We start from the raw sequence: 16,843 nt of genomic DNA, 5'->3' as shown, positions 1-16,843 counted from the left end.
CTGGATCTTAACATTATATATTCTTTAATTTGCTAAAGAACTATCTGCTATCTATCAACAAAATCAATAAATGGTTCTCTAAAGTTTTGCAAAGTTATTTTTCAAATTAGGTTACTCACAGGGGGTGAACTAGACAATGATTAAAAATGTGTTTGAGTGATAAATCCATTTTCCAGGGCTTTAAAAAAACTATACCGAGTTACTATCTCAAATACGTTAAGGATTGCTTTTTTTTATAAATTTAGAGTATCTAATTCGATTTCTTTCCAATTAAAGGGCAACTTATCATGGCCAATTCACCAACGCTGCACATCTTTGGGGGCGAGACCCACGCAGACACGGGGAGAATGTGCAAGCTCCACACAAACATTGACCTGGGGCCGGGATCGAACCCGGTTTCTCGGCGACATGAGGCTGTGCCACCATGCCGTCCTCAAGGATTGTTATTTAATGCAAATAATTTTATTAATCACTTTCTAAGGGGCTGCTCAATTGCACTGATTCATGGCAGAATTTACGATCAGTGACATGCAAATTGTTTGGATCAAAAGTCAGAGGGAAAAGAACACTTCAAACTAGCTCAATTTAAGTGGAATTTGGACCCAGATCGCCAATTGCACGCAAAGTGGAAAGTCTTGCCCTCGGTATTTCATTAATTTGAGCAATGTACAAGTTTAGTTAAGTTGCAGAAAAAACTTTCTCCAATAATTGCATGAACATAAATCTCACCTTTATGAAAACTGGAGGGTATGTGTAATGCTGTAAATAGGCAGAACTTTGTATGAAGCGTAAAAATTAGAATTAACACAAATATGAAAATCTGGTTAGCCATGGTGGTCACCCTTCCACATCTCTAGCCCTTCACGGTCTCTGTGCTCCTCCAGATTGCTGGCAACTTGCGCATCTACAATTATAGTCACCCCAGCTATGTCTTCAGCTGCCTGGAATTCCCTCCTAGACCTTTCTGGGTTACAAGTCCTCACATCTCATATGGTTCACAATCAATTTTTGTTTGTTAATGCTCCGGTGAAGAACCTTCGGACATTTCGTTGAAGCTAATTTCATACACAGGGTAGAATTTTTTGCATTCTTTGCACAATATTTCCTACCTTTGGGGATCGATTTTAATCAACAGCTGTTGTCCCTTCTGTAGGGCCTCTGAAGTTGCAACTTCGATTGCCTGGCACAGAGAATTATGTTCTGCCGACAGTTCTGACAAGCAGAGTGACTTTAAATTAAGATGTTTCAAATGACTTTCTACGTCTCCCAGCACATCAAACCCCTGTCAATAGAAAGAAAGCATAACATTACTCAATTATCTTGTGATCCGGATCATGAGTGTGACCACATGAAACAATGACGAATAAGAACTAATGGCAAAACTACTGGAATGTTATCTGGTGACTACATGTTTGTTGCAGAGTTTGCAGGTTCCTCCTAAGGAGCTACTTTACAATCTTTTGTGTTGTTTAGTAGATAAGGAAGCCCATAACCCTTTAATGGTTAAAGACCGTTCAAAACATGAGTAAAACTGAAGAAAATTTGGAATGGATAAAGGCTATTCAACTACTGCACCTTCTTCTTCCATGATCCACATGTGGCTACCTCAGTGAAGGATACAGTCACTTTCTTTCCTTCCTTTTAATTAACTGTATATGAAGTGAATCCCGACTAGGCATTCAATGTGAATTGATGGACCTTCATCTGTAAGCTCCAGATGAAGAACCACAAAAGAAGGCTAACCAGAATGCACAAAAATAAAGTACTGCAGACACTGGGAATCTGAAATAAAAATGAAGACGTTGGAAATATCAAACAGGTCTGGCATCATCTGCGGAAAGAAAAATATGGTTGGTGTTTTAGATTTAGTATTTTCCTCATGAAAGGTCATTAACTCTGTTTATCTCTCCACGGATGCGGCTTGATCGCTGGGTATTTTCCAGACCAGAATATATTTGACCTCATGAATTTTAAAGGTGAGATTGAATTCCAAGTGTGAAATTATATTGTGGTCTACTTAGGAATATCAGAGCTTTTCCATTGGATTTACATCTGTACAACAGCATTATAACAATCAGAGGGCAACTGTTTAAACTACACGGAACCTGAACAAGCTCAATAACATTGGGCGCGATTCTCCCCTGTCACGCCAGTTGCGAGAATAGCGGGCCGCGCCAGTTTTTCACCGACGCGCTCCCGTTTTTCTCCGAAACGGCCAAATCTGTTCCGTCGTGTTCTGCGCGCCAAAACCCGGAGAATCGCCCGATGCACCCAAAATGGCGATTCTCCAGAAGCCCCGCTATTCTCCGGCCCGGATGGGTCGGAGTCCCGACGGCGTGAACTGGGGTCACGTCGTCGCCGTCCACACCTGCTTTTTAAAGTCGCCAGCCAGTCGTGCTGGCTGACAAGGAGTTAGGAGGTGAGCAGACCATCCCGAAGTCTCCGCAAACTGGGGAAGGCATCCCCGAGAACGCAGCAGCCAGTGGGGCGGGGGGGGGGGGGGGGGGGGTGGTGGAGTGCGCGTAGTGGGGGGGGGGGGGAGAGAGCGAGTAGTGGAGGGGCGAGAGGGGGTAGTGGGGAGGGGGAGAGGGAGTGAGTGGAGTGGGTCGTCCACCTCCGGATGCAACATCTCAGCCGCCCTGCCATGGCAGGACGGTGACGAGGACACGGCCGCTGGTTGCCCTGTGGCTGATGGGCACAGCCCATTGATGCACCGGTGAGGAGGACGTTTTTAACTGTCCATTGGACGCAGAAAGTGACCAGGGGTTAGGCTGGCCGCATGTCAGCAGTGCGACCAGGCCACCGGGACACACAGGTATCCCGTGGCAGGCGGCTGCCGAGGTGTCGAATAACCTCCGTCTAACATGTCGTTTCTCTGCCCCCCACCACCCTTCTGTAGCTGACCATAATGTATGCGAACAGAACGGCGATGTTCAGCGCAGTGGCTGGGGCCGCTGCACTGCAGTTGGACATCCAGCAGCGTCCACAGCGACATCCCACAGTGGATGCAGGGGCAGCTGCAGCAGCAGAGGGAATGGCTGCGGAGTGGCCTGTCGTCGCTGTACAGGCCGCAGGCGCTCATGGCCGGCATGTTCAGGTGGATGCCGAGGGGAACAGTGACCCCCAAACGCTGAGGACCACACAGGATGCGGGCACTGATGTCGAGCAGCCTGGGGGGGGGAGGAGGAGGAGACACTGACGGTGGAGCCAGGGCGCCAATCGAGGCCTAGGGTGTACCGTGCCCGGATCTCTTTCGAGACACTGCCGGACATCACCTGCAGCAGGAGACTCCGGTTCAGCAGAGAGACGGTCACACATATCTGCCACCTCGTGTCGCACCTCGCCCCACGTGGAACGGGAAGAGCAAACGCGATATCGGTTGCCGTCAAGGTGACGGTGGCACTTAACTTTTATGCTACCGGCTCCTTCCAGTCTCCGAGTGGGGACCTATCCGGGATATCGCAGGCATCGGTCAACGGTGCATCCGGGATGTGACCGACGCCCTGTTTGCCATCGCGGACCGCTACATCACCTTTCCCGAGGACCGAGCAAATCAAGAAGCACGAGCCCGTGCATTTGCCAACGTGGTCGGGATACCGATGGTCCAGGGAGTGATTGATTGTGTTCTCGTCCCCATGCGCCTGCCTGCAGGCAAAAGGGAAGTGTTCACTAACAGGAGGGGGACATACTCCATGAACATCCAGGTGGTATGCGACCCCCACATGAAGATCATGCACGTGTGCGCAAGGTTCCCTGGGAGTGTGCATGATGCATACCTTCTTGCGCAGTCATTCATCCCTGCTATGTTTGAGGGACGTCCCCCCCGGCTGAGGGGCTGGTTGCTGGGCGACAGTGGTTACCCACTGAGGTCTTGGCTGATGATGCCCATACGGAGGCCTCAGACCAACGCGGAGACCCTTTACAATGAGGCCCATGCAGCAACCAGGGGTGTGGTGGAGCCCTGCTTTGGTCTTCTGAAAATGAGATTCAGGTGCCTGGACTGCTCCGGAGGGGCCCTGCAGTACCAGCCCGAGAGGGTCGCTTGCATTGTTGTGGTATGCTGTGCGCTGCACAACATCGCAATGCAGAGGGGAGATGCCCTGGTGGAGGAGTCGCAGGGAGAAGCCACTGGCAGTGGTGCCAACACGGAGAAGGAGAAGGAGCTGGAGGAGGAGGAGCTGGAGGAGGTTGGTGGTGCATCGGGAGCAGCACACAGACACGATCCGGGTGCTGGTAATGTCCAGGAGGCGGCACGACGGCACCGGCAAGGACAGCGGCACGCGACGTGTTGGTGGCTGCAAGATTCACGTGTCGCGTGCGACGGCCCTGCTGAACACTACCACTACCACCTGCATCGGCAGTCGTGCAGACGGACAGCACTACCACTCCCCCCCCCCCGCCCCCCCCACCAGACCCCCGCTCCGTGTACACTGCTCCACTTCGACATCACCCACTGCGGCAAAAGGGTATGGCACGACATTGATGGCTGTGTCAGCGGGTGTGATCAGTGCCATGTTGAATGATGACAGCCCGCTGTGCGATGAGCTGTGAGCTCAGAATTGTTAGACAAAGTCTGACTCATGGCAATAGCTGAACCATCCATCTCGGTGGTCACTGAGTTCGTCAGGGACACTCCATCACGTGCCCGCATGGGGTAGCTGGCGTCCGAGTGCCAAGGACTACGCTGTCCGACTGTGGGGGGGCGGGGGGAAGGAACTGCACACCCGGCACCGAAGTTTCACCGCTCGTCAACCCCAGCGACACTCGGTCACCATCACGATCCCCGTGGCAACGGAAAAATCACACAGTCTTACAAGTTAGGTGCAACAGTGAGTTTAATGGTAAATATTAAGTACAGATGCCCTAGCCCCTGCAACTAAACTGTGCCCTTCACCTGTGCCAACTTACTATATGTCCCTCTTCATTGCCTTACGGGCCCTACTACTACATCAAAGTGAATCCCAGATGGTACAGCAGGAGTGGAGGCGGACTGCTGAGAATCACGCCCCGCGACATGTCTCCCCGTCGGCACTCATTTCCTGGGGCGACCCGGCCTTGATGGGCCAGGCTGCTCCACGGGCGTTTCGGATGACGTGGTGCCACCCTGCTCTGCCCGCTGCCCACCTGATGCACCAGGGATGGGACGTGTGGAGGCCGAGCGTTCTGGGATGTCCCGTGATGGAGTTAATGGGACAGGCCCTGGAACCTCTTCCTCCCTCGGGGAGCCCGGTGGCCCCCGGGCCTCACTGTGGGATGGAGGTGCGAGCGGGGAGATGCCCCGTCGCCCCACCGACACCTGGCGCTGCCAGTCCTGGAGGCCTGCAACGGTATCGACCAGGTTCCGAACGTTCGCAGAGGCGGGGTCCAGGGAGTGAGACATTCCCGCCAGGGACTGTGCGACCTCAACCTGTGAGTGCGAGACGTCATCCAGCACGTGCGTCAGGCGATCGATGCTCTCCACGACTGACTGCTGGGACTGTGCCATGGCCTGCTGGGACTGGGCCATGACCTTTTGAGACTTGGCCAGGGTCCATAGCGCGCCGGCAATGTCATGTTGGTTCTGGCGCATTTCTGCAAGTGAGAGTGCAGCCCTCTCCAGGGCCGAGGATGACGCGTACACGTGAAGCCCAACGCCTTGCATAACCTGACCCATGGCCGATACCGTTTCACCCATTGCCTCGAACGCGGAGGCTACCCGTGCGGTGTCGGCCTGGGTGGCTGCCATGAGCGGCACCACTCCCTGCTCCTGGACGCGGTTTGACTCCTCTAACTGCGTCTGCAGCGGCTGGAAGACGGTCCTCATCCCGTCATTGTGTCCCTGGGTTTCAAAATGCATCGGCTGTCCAGGTGGGTAAATCCAGGAACCCGGGAAATGTCTGGGCGCCAGCTGGATGCTGGGCCTGCGCTGCCCTCCGACAGTCCAGTCCCTCGGCTGCTCCGACCTCCACCTGCTGTACCTGCTCAGCTGTGTGGTGCACGCTGGACCGTGACCCAGGAGCCTCATCACTTAATTGCCCAACCGAGGTGAGTGTCTCTGGGATGGTGGATGGTGTGGGAGATAGCAGTGCCGCAAGATCTAGGTCCTCGTCCGTCAGACATTCAGGAGTGTCCTGGTCCCAGTCATGTCCCAGCGCAGGGCGCACGCGGCCCATGTATGGTTCAGCGTCAGGTGAGTCCGTTGACTGCGTTGCTGTCCTCTGTGCATCTGGGTCCACTGACCCCGTCCTGTCCTGTCTCACGGCCCGACCTTCGGGCAACGCACAGGCATGAAATTCGTCACTGCCCGTCCTGCTCGAGAGTCCCGGATTTGGAGGATGGCACTCCTGGCCGACCTCCTTCCACCCTCTGGCGTGCGACCCTGGGTGCAGTGGTCATCGTGGATGGTCGCCTGTGTGTGGCACCAGACGGCCCTGGATGTTCGTCAGCATGCCCTAGGGAACAGAACGATACGGGGTTAGTTAGATACACTCGGCTGGGCGTAAGACGGTCCAGTGGGTAGAGTGTGAGGGGACAGAGGATGGGGGGTCCAGTGGGTAGAGTGTGAGGGGACAGAGGATGGGGGGTCCAGTGGGTAGAGTGTGAGGGGACAGAGGATGGGGGGTCCAGTGGGTAGAGTGTGAGGGGACAGAGGATGGGGGGTCCAGTAGGTAGAGTGTGAGGGGACAGAGGATGGAGGGTCCAGTGGGTAGAGTGTGAGGGGACAGAGGATGGGGGGTCCAGTGGGTAGAGTGTGAGGGGACAGAGGATGGGGGGTCCAGTGGGCAGAGTGTGAGGGGACAGAGGATGGGCTGGGGAGGGGGGGGGGGGGGAGGGGGGGTTGTCATACAGGGTTGTCTCACTTGGTTCTGCACCTCCAACCTCGCATTGCGCGACCTCCCGGGTGGCAGATCCCCCAGCAAGGTCCAGCGCCCTCTGCTCGAACACTGTCAGGGGGTGCATAATGGGTGCATCCCCTCCGGTTCTGTTGCACTCCCGGCTGTTGTGAGCAGTCTTGTCCTGTTCAGGGGGCATAGATAGAGCATAACAATTGGGCAGGTATCATCAGGGCGTTCAGATATTGGCACAGGTTGGGGGGAAAGTTGCAGCTACACCATGGCATCTCTCCAGGGGGTCGCAGCATTCATGTGGATCTGTGACAACTTTGTTAACCACCCTCCACTCACTCTCACCCCCCTCCCCTCGTGCCCGGGGGGGGGGGGGGGGGGAGGTGGGTGATGAGAGACATGGGGAGGGGGGGGATGGTTGTGACCCGGGGGCACCCTCGTGGCACTTACCCTGGCAGCCCTGGTGAGGTCTTAGAGCTTCTTGCGGCACTGCTCCCCAGACCGAGGGGTCTGCCCCACGGCACTGACTGCCGTGCCCACCTCACGCCAGGCCCGTTGCACGATGCTGGAAGGGTGGTGATGCCCTTGTCCTGGGCAGATGATGCCCCTGCGCTGCTCCACCTCATCGAGGAGGGACTCTAGGTCCGTATCACGGAACCTTGGGGCGGCCCTCCGTGCCTCCAACATTCCCCCCCTCCTTTGTTTTTGTAGATCGCGCCCTTTTACGACGCAAAGAGGCGTCATTCAGGCATCGCGTGCTTCTGACGTCACCCCCCCCCCCCCCCGTGTTCTACGCGGCCCCGATGCTAGCCCATTCCCGGGGCCAGAAACAATCGTGATCGGGGTCGTTTCGCGCGATCGTTGAACTCAACCGAGTTCACGACGGCTTTCCCGATGCGGCGCGGCATCGGAGAATCGCGGCCATTGTGCCTGTGTGTGATAGTCATGATGGTCATATTCTGAATAATCTTCCTTCAGCTACTTTATTTTGTGGATTTTAGATATCTTTCCAATACTTTTTTTTACTGTGAGGGAGAGACAAGGAAATGGTAGGTATTCATTATTTTCACTTTTTAGATCCTTCTTGATTCCAATGGAAATGGAGCCACACAGGAAAATCCAACTCCAGCCACCCTACAGAATTAGGTAGCTTTTCATACTGACTTTCTCATCTTCCACTCACACCAAATACCACTTAATACACTTCTCAATGGGACCAATACTCTACCCTTCCCATTCCGTCTAATGCTAATTAACACTAATACTAACTAACAATTGTCATACGCTAATACTAACTAATAATGAGGCATTGTATGATGTCACCAGGCGTGGGGAGGGGGGAGAGGGGAAAGTGTTGGGGGGTGGCAGCAGCATGTAGATGAGTAATAGGAAAGAGCCAAGGATACATCCCTGGGGGACACCAGAGTTAAGATGAGATATATAAGAATGGATCCAAGTGAATGCGGTCTTACATAAGAACATAAGAACTAGGAGCAGGAGTAGGCCATCTGGCCCCTCGAGCCTGCTCCGCCATTCAATGAGATCACGGCTGATCTTTTGTAGACTCAGCTCCACTTTCCGGCCCGAACACCATAACCATTAATCCCTTTATTCTTCAAAAAACTATCTATCTTTACCTTAAAAACATTTAATGAAGGAGCCTCAACTGCTTCACTGGGCAAGGAATTCCATAGATTCACAACCCTTTGGGTGAAGAAGTTCCTCCTAAACTCAGTCCTAAATCTACTTCCCCTTATTTTGAGGCTGTGCCCCCTAGTTCTGCTTTCACCCGCCAATGGAAACAACCTGCCCGCATCTATCCTATCTATTCCCTTCATAATTTTAAATGTTTCTATAAGATCCCCCCTCATCCTTCTAAATTCCAACGAATACAGTCCCAGTCTACTCAACCTCTCCTCATAATCCAACCCCTTCAGCTCTGGGATTAACCTAGTGAATCTCCTCTGCACACCCTCCAGTGCCAGAATGTCCTTTCTCAAGGAAGGAGACCAAAACTGAACACAATACTCCAGGTGTGGCCTCACTAACACCTTATACAATTGCAACATAACCTCCCTAGTCTTAAACTCCATCCCTCTAGCAATAAAGGACAAAATTCCATTTGCCTTCTTAATCACCTGTTGCATCTGTAAACCAACTTTCTGTGACTCATGCACTAGCACACCCAGATCTCTCTGCACAACGGCATGCTTTAATATTTTATCGTTTAAATAATAATCCCATTTGCTGTTATTCCTACCAAAATGGATAACCTCACATTTGTCAACATTGTATTCCATTTGCCAGACCCGAGCCCATACACTTAACTTATCCAAATCCCTCTGCAGACTTCCAGTATCCTCTGCACTTTTCGCTTTACCACTTATCTTAGTGTCATCTGCAAACTTGGACACATTGCCCTTGGTCCCCAACTCCAAATCATCTATGTAAATTGTGAACAATTGTGGGCCCAACACGGATCCCTGAGGGACACCACTAGCTACTGATTGCCAACCAGAGAAATGCGCATTCATCCCCACTCTTCGCTTTCTATTAATTAACCAATCCTCTATCCATGCTACTACTTTACCCTTACTGCCATGCATCTTTATCTTATGCAGCAACCTTTTGTGTGGCACCTTGTCAAAGGCTTTCTGGAAATCCAGATATACCACATCCATCGGCTCCCCGTTATCTACTGCACTGGTAATGTCCTCAAAAAATTCCACTAAATTAGTTAGGCACGACCTGCCCTTTATGAACCCATGCTGCGTCTGCCCAATGGGACAATATCTATCCAGATGCCTTGCTATTTCTTCCTTGATGATAGATTCCAGCATCTTCCCTACTACCGAAGTTAAGCTCACTGGCCTATAATTTCCTGCTCTCTGCCTACCTCCTTTTTTAAACAGTGGTGTCACGTTTGCTAATTTCCAATCCACCGGGACCACCCCAGAGTCTAGTGAATTTTGGTAAATCATCATTAGTGCATCTGCAATTTCCCTAGCCATCTCTTTTAGCACTCTGGGATGCATTCCATCAGGGCCAGGAGACTTGTCTACCTTTAGCCCCATTAGCTTGCCCATCACTACCTCCTTAGTGATAACAATCCTCTCAAGGTCCTCACCTGTCATAGCCTCATTTCTATCAGTCGCTGGCATGTTACTTGTGTCTTCCACTGTGAAGACCGACCCAAAAAACCTGTTCAGTTCCTCAGCCATTTCCTCATCTCCCATTATTAAAACTCCCTTCTCATCCTCTAAAGGACCAATATTTACCTTAGCCACTCTTTTTTGCTTTATATATTTGTAAAGACTTTTACTGTCTGTTTTTATATTCTGAGCAAGTTTACTCTCATACTCTATCTTACTCTTTTTTATAGCTCTTTTAGTAGCTTTCTGTTGCCCCCTAAAGATTTCCCAGTCCTCTAGTCTCCCACCAATCTTTGCCACTTTATATGCTTTTTCCTTCAATTTAATACTCTCCCTTATTTCCTTAGATATCCACGGTCGATTTTCCCTCTTTCTACCGTCCTTCCTTTTTGTTGGTATAAACCTTTGCTGAGCACTGTGAAAAATCGCTTGGAAGGTTCTCCACTGTTCTTCAACTGTTCCACCATAAAGTCTTTGCTCCCAGTCTACCTTAGCTAGTTCTTCTCTCATCCCATTGTAATCTCCTTAGTTTAAACACAAAACACTAGTAATTGATTTTACTTTCTCACGATCCATCTGTATTTTAAATTCCACCATATTGTGATCGCTCCTTCCGAGATGATCCCTAACTATGAGATCATGAATCAATCCTGTCTCATTACACAGGACAAGATCTAGGACTGCTTGTTCCCTCGTAGGTTCCATTACATACTGTAATGGCTAAGGAGAGGCATTGGAAGAGGATGGTTTGACCAATTGTGTCAAAGATAAGTGGCACGTCAAGAAGGATGATGAGGGAAAGTTTACCTTTGTCACTGTCATATTTGTAACATTGCTAAGGGCTGCTACAGTAGTGGGGCAGGACAGAACCTGGCGAGATCCAATCATGGAATTCTGGGAAAATGGCAGTGAATTTGGGAGGAAACGTCACATTCAAGAATCTTGGAGAGGAAAGGTATGTTGGAGATGTGACTGCAGTTTTCAAGGATGAAAGGGTCAAGAGTGCAATTTTTTGTGCAGATGAATGATGATAGCAGATGTAACGAGAAAGGGACACTACCCGATGGGAAAGAATTGCTAACAGTATCAGCTAACATGGGGACCAGGGAGGAAATTTGTGCGATCAGTAGTGGGTGAGTCTCGTGAACAAGGTTCACTAGCGAAGGGACAAGGGGAGATAAGTAAGAATCTATAGACTGATACGAGATCAGGGATAGAGCTGAGCATTAGAAGACGTTTGGCTCAGTGAGCTAATAGAAGGGAAGAGGTATCAAATCAAATGATTTCCATCTTAGAGATTAAGTCCTTGAGTTTGCTGTACACTGTTGGAGTTAAGGGTTGAGAAAACAGAGGAAAGGATTTAAGAAAATGGTTATCTTTGCATTCCAAGGTGATCCTGGAATAGTGTGCAGTTTCAACAGAAAAGGATAGGACTCAATAGTGTTTTCTGTGATCCAGTCAGATTTGTGGTAAATGGTAAAACTAGCTGTCCTCCTTATCCATTCAAGTCCATGTTCCCTGTGCTTAAGAAAATAGAGATGAAGGGCGGGATTTTCCAATGTACCCTGTGGCCACAATTTTCCAGTAATTCCCTTAATTTTAAACAATAGCCCCTAGTTCTAGATTTTCCCACAAAAATAAATATCCTTTCCACATGCACCCTATCAAGGCCCCTCGGGATCTTATATGTTTCAATCAAGTTGCCTCTTGCTCTTCTAAACTCCAGTGGATATCAGCCTAGCCTGTCCAACTTTTCCTTCTTTTAAGACCCTAGAATGACATCACTCAGGGATCGAGCTGCAGTTCCAACAATTTGCTCAAGTACCACTTCCCTGGTGATTGTAGTTTTCTTGTGTTTCTCCCTCTCTTCCGATCCTGATTTACAGCATTTTCTAGGGCGGTACTCTTATCCTCTATAGTGATGACAGATGCAAAATACCTGGTAAATTACATTGAAGCCCACTTCTACCTCCTTCCCAAAATCAACCAACAAGCCTTGCTAGGCTCATGGTATCAGCCTGTCCTTGTCTCCCTAAACTAATTTAGTCTTATCTTGACTCTATTTCCACTCCCCTTGTCTAGTCCCTCCCCACCTACCTTCGCGATTCCTTTGATGCCCTACGTCACATCAACAATTTCTAGTTTCCCGGCCCTAACTGCCTCTTCTTCACTATGGACATCTAATCCCTCTGCACCTGCATTGCCCACCAGGAGGGTCTCAGGGCTTCTTCCTTAAGCAGAGGCCCAAACAATCCCTGTCCACCACGACTCTCCTATGCCTAGCTGAACTTGTTCTTTCACTCAACAATTTCTCCTTTGAGTTGTCTCACTTTTGTAAATAAAAGGTGTGATTATGGGTACCTGCATGGTCCCCCGTTATGCCTGTCTTTTTGTGGGGTATGTGGAGCATTCCTTGTTTCAATCTTACTCAAGATCTCTCCCACATCTCTCTCTCCATTGCATCAATGATTATATTGGTGCTGCTTCAAGCTCTCAGCTGGACTTGGAAAGTGCTCTTGATTTCACTCCAATTTCCACCCCCCTTTTCACATTCACATGTTTTATCTCCGACGCTTCCCTTCCTTGACCTCTCTGTCACAATTTCTGATGATAGACTGACCACCAATCTTCATTACAAACTCACTGACTCCCACAGCCACCTCGACTGCAGCTCCTCACACCCTGCTCCCTGTAAGGACTCCATCCCATTCTCCTAGTTTCTCTGCATCCACCACATCTGTTCCAATGATGACACCTTTGAAAACAACACTTCGGACATTTCCTCAACCAAGGTTTTCCCAACAGTGGTTGGCAAGGCACCCAAACGTGTCTGACCCATCTCCTGCACCTCTGCCCTCATCCTTCCTAGAATCATGACAGAGTTCCTCTTGTCCTCAATTGTCACTCGAAAAGCCTCTGCATTCAAAGGATTATCCTTCGCCGTTTTTGCCAACTCCAACATGATGCCACCACTAAACATATCTTCCCCTTACTCCCTTGTCAGCGTGGACAAGTTCCTCTGTGATAACCTGGTCCACTCTCTCCATCGTCCCCAAACCTTCATCCCCTTCCCACAGCATCTTCCCATGCATTTGGTATGTAACATCTGCCCCTTTAGCTCCTTACTGTCCAAACACTACTGTCAAGTGAAGCAGTATTTCACCTACACCTCCTTCAATTTAGTCTACTGTATTTGCGACTCCCAATGTGGTCTGCTGTACATTGAGCAGTCTAATCGCAGATTAGGTGACCGCTTTGCAGAACATATTCAATCCATCCGCAAGAATGACCACGGCCTTGCAGTCGCTTGTCATTTGAACTCAACATCTTGTTCTCATACCTACATGTTGCAGCAATGTTCCAGTGAGGCCCAACACAAACTGGATGAACAACACCTTATCTCATGGGAGGCACAGTGGTTAGCACTGCTGTCTTACACTTCCAGGGACCCAGACTCAATTCCGGCCTCAGGTGACTGTCTGTGTGGAGTTTGCACTTTCTCCCCATGTCTGCGTGGGTTTCCTCTGGGTGCTCCAATTTCCTCCCACAGTCCAAAGATGTGCAGGTTAGGTGGATTGGGCATGCTAAATTGCCCCTTAGTATCGAAAAGGTTTGGTAGGGTTACTAGGTTACAGGATAGGGTAGGGAAGTGGGCTTAAGTAGGGTGCTCTTTCCAAGGGCCAGTGCAGACTTGATGGGCCGAATAGCCTCCTTCTGCACTGTAGGGATTCTATGATCTTCCAACTAAGCACATTACAGCCTTCTGGACTCAACACTGAGTTTAACAACTTTAGACTGTGGACATTCCCTTCCATCTTGACCCCCATCCATTTTTGTTTTTTGTTTCCTTGTTTTGTCCCAATGCAAACAACATCACCCCCACAGGCCCATCTGTCACTTTGCTTGCTTTTCAGTTTTACTTTCACTGAGCACTGGTCTTTTTTTTTAACACGTTCTGCTATCTTATCTTTGTGCTTCTCTTAGCACTTCTTTAATCTTTAATGCTACCATTAACATTCCATATGTCATGTGTCCATGACATCTTTGTCAATTTCTCTTTTGCTCTAACCTATCCCTGACCTTCTATTCTGTTCTGTCTCCTCCATACCCCTAATCTATTACATTTTTATCCCTCTTCAATTCTGAAGAGGCGATACAGACTCGTAATGTTAACCCTGATTTTCTCAGGTGCTGCCAAACCTGAGTTTATCCAGCGTTTTCTATTTTTAGTCCGTAATGACTCCCCACTACCATCCCCCTTGCACTGCATTTCCCCAGGGAGGCCCTTCCAAGAAGCCCATGCTCCAGGCTTCCCTTCCCTCTGTGAAGCACTTTCAAGAAGCCTGTGACCCAGCAACAGAAGGCACCATCAGGAACAATGCTTTTCATATCTGACAGTCTTCTCCCTGATACTCCCCGGATTAATTCCTCATCAAGTCAACCCCACGGATTCCCCTGAATCAATGCCCTTAGTACAGTCAACCCCCAATCTCCGCCAGCAAACCACATCTCTCACGAGACAACGCCTGGCATCCTCCAAGACAATCTCCAAGTACCCTCCAAGTCATCTTCTCTGGTCTCCCCCAGAGTAAACCCATCCTGGTACCCCCCCTGTCAAAGTCAAACACCCCCGGTCTTCTCCAAGACACCCACTAATTGAGTCAACCTCCCAGTACCTTCCGAGTTAACAACCCCCCCCCCCCCCCCCCCCCCACCGGTCTCCTCAAAATCAACTCTCCCCCCACCCCACCACCTGGTCTCCCCTAGGTCACCCCTCCAATACCCAGGAGTCTTGCTACTGGTCTTCCCTGGCTAGGCCCCTGGAGTGAACCCACTGGTATCCTTCCAGTGTTACCCCAGTTCCCTTCCAGTGGATTGATAGCTGAAAATATATAATGTGCAAGGTTATGGGGATAAGGCAGGGAAATGAGACTAGGCAGAATGTTCTTTCAGAGAACCAATGCAGAACCGATGGGCCGAATGACCTCCTTCTGCACTGTAAAGATCCTGAGAAATAGAGTATGCACATCGGTCATCACGCAAATAATCTTGCCCCTGTGCTTTAGGGAATGGCCGTAACGTCCGAGTTCCCCAACGTTGGATTTGAGGGGCTCCTCGAATATTCGCTGGGGAATTCCTCTCAGAAGGTGTCAGGTAAGGTTTGCACAGCAATAACCCAGACGTACAAAGCTGGGAACTATCCAAAAATGCATTAAATCACAAACTTCAGATGGTTCTGACCTCCCACCCCCCACCCTTCCCAACCTCACCATCCTGACCTCCCACTCCTCCACCCCTTATCCTCCCACTACCCCAACCCAACTTCCCTACCCCACCTCTGTCCCTCAACTGCTTACTTCTGGTTCCCTCAACCTCCGATTCCCCGTACCTCCCAGCTCGCAACTTTCCAACTCCCAACTTCCAACTTTCCAACCCCGTGAACCCCACCCCACCCCCACAATCTCCAATACCACCATTTACCAACCTCCGATCCCCTGAGCTCCGAACACCCAAATCCTGTATTAGACAATTACCTTCTCCCTGGCCTGTCAATTTCACTGGGCATTTTAAAATTCCCTGCTTTGCAGCAGCTTATGAAGTAAAAAAAAGGGAGTGTGGCCTCCTTGAATGAGGCAGAGTTGGACTGCGCTGGGACCTTTCAATGCAAATCTCAATAATAATAATCACTTATTGTCACAAGTAGGCTTCAACGAAGTTGCTGTGAAAAGCCCCTAGTTGCCACATTCCAGCGCTTGTTCAGGGAGGCCGGTACGGGAATTGAACCTGCGCTGTTGGCCTTGTTCTGCAATACAAGCCAACTGTTTAGCCCACTGTGCTAAACCAGCCCCTTACTGAACCAGCCCCAAGCAGCTCCAGGGATTGGAAACGTCAGTGCAATTTTCAACGGCAGGTAAGTGTATTTATTTCTTCTAATTCCTGCAAGCCATTTCTTTCTGATGCTCGTTGGAGTTACAGTCCAATTATTAGGGCAAATGATTGTGCAGAAGTCCACCATCACGTATTCTGCAGTTGCATTGCTAGAGTTTCTGATCTCCGTCTTTTCCTCCAGATGTTAATAGTTCCACTAACTTTGGTTTCTGGTTTTAATCAAGACTCCTGCATTTTCTATTGTATTAATAATAAATAATTATTGCTTTAGAAGTCTGCTGTTCCTCTTCTAATTAAAGGGTAGGTAGGATTTGCCAAATTAAACCAGCTAAAATCACAAGGGTTGTGAATATGTATTGATGGATAGTACATAAAATTGTTTAATTTATGGAGCAAAAATCATGTGAAGCAAGTTTTTCAGAACGATTAATCAGAAATGTCGGGGGGCACATTATGAATGTACTGTGTACGGCCGTTTTGAGGGCCCCAAACGGTGCTGTTTCTACGCATCCTGGTGGGGGAAGGTGCCTGGAAGAACTTGCCCTACATTATCTGGTGAAAAAGGCTGCAGTAACACCCCCAAAAAAAGGGAGAAAAAAAACAAAATGGCGGCCAGCGCTCCCGCTATTTAAGGACTTTTGGGCCGTTTTGAGGGCCCCAAACGGTGCTGTTGCTACGTATCCCGGTGGGGGAAGGTGCCTGGAAGAACTTGCCCCACACTATATGGTGAAAAAGGCTGCAGTAACTCCCCCAAAAAAACGGGGGAAGAAAAACAAAATGGCGGCCGGCGCAACACCCGAGGACTGGTGGAAGTGGGCGCAGGAGCAACAGGCCTCGCTCCTACATTGTTTTGCTGAGCTGAAGGCTGAGCTGCTGGACTCCATAAATGCAACTACGACCAAGCTGCAGCAGCAGGCCGTTGAAAGAGAGGAGGAGGCCGTGGTCCTCGTGGGGAAAGTGGAGTTGCACGAGGCACTT

At 49.8% G+C, this 16,843-nt stretch overlaps 1 protein-coding gene across 2 annotated transcripts in view; it reads right to left on the bottom strand.

Moving 5' to 3' along the window:
* The window catches only part of ccdc141 (coiled-coil domain containing 141), a 272,222-nt gene that overhangs the window by 135,914 nt on the left and 119,465 nt on the right, over window positions 1-16,843 (bottom strand). For both annotated transcript variants that reach the window (XM_038789287.1, XM_038789288.1), the window contains exon 8: window positions 1,110-1,282. In XM_038789287.1, the coding sequence (XP_038645215.1) occupies window positions 1,110-1,282 (173 nt within the window). The remainder of the gene's footprint in view (window positions 1-1,109; window positions 1,283-16,843) is intronic.

The sequence above is a fragment of the Scyliorhinus canicula genome, chromosome 2 (genome assembly GCF_902713615.1).
Source record: "Scyliorhinus canicula chromosome 2, sScyCan1.1, whole genome shotgun sequence".
Taxonomy (NCBI): domain Eukaryota; kingdom Metazoa; phylum Chordata; class Chondrichthyes; order Carcharhiniformes; family Scyliorhinidae; genus Scyliorhinus; species Scyliorhinus canicula.
The sequence above is the reverse complement of the archived record's forward strand: the minus strand, read 5'-3'. Positions and strand labels throughout refer to the sequence as shown.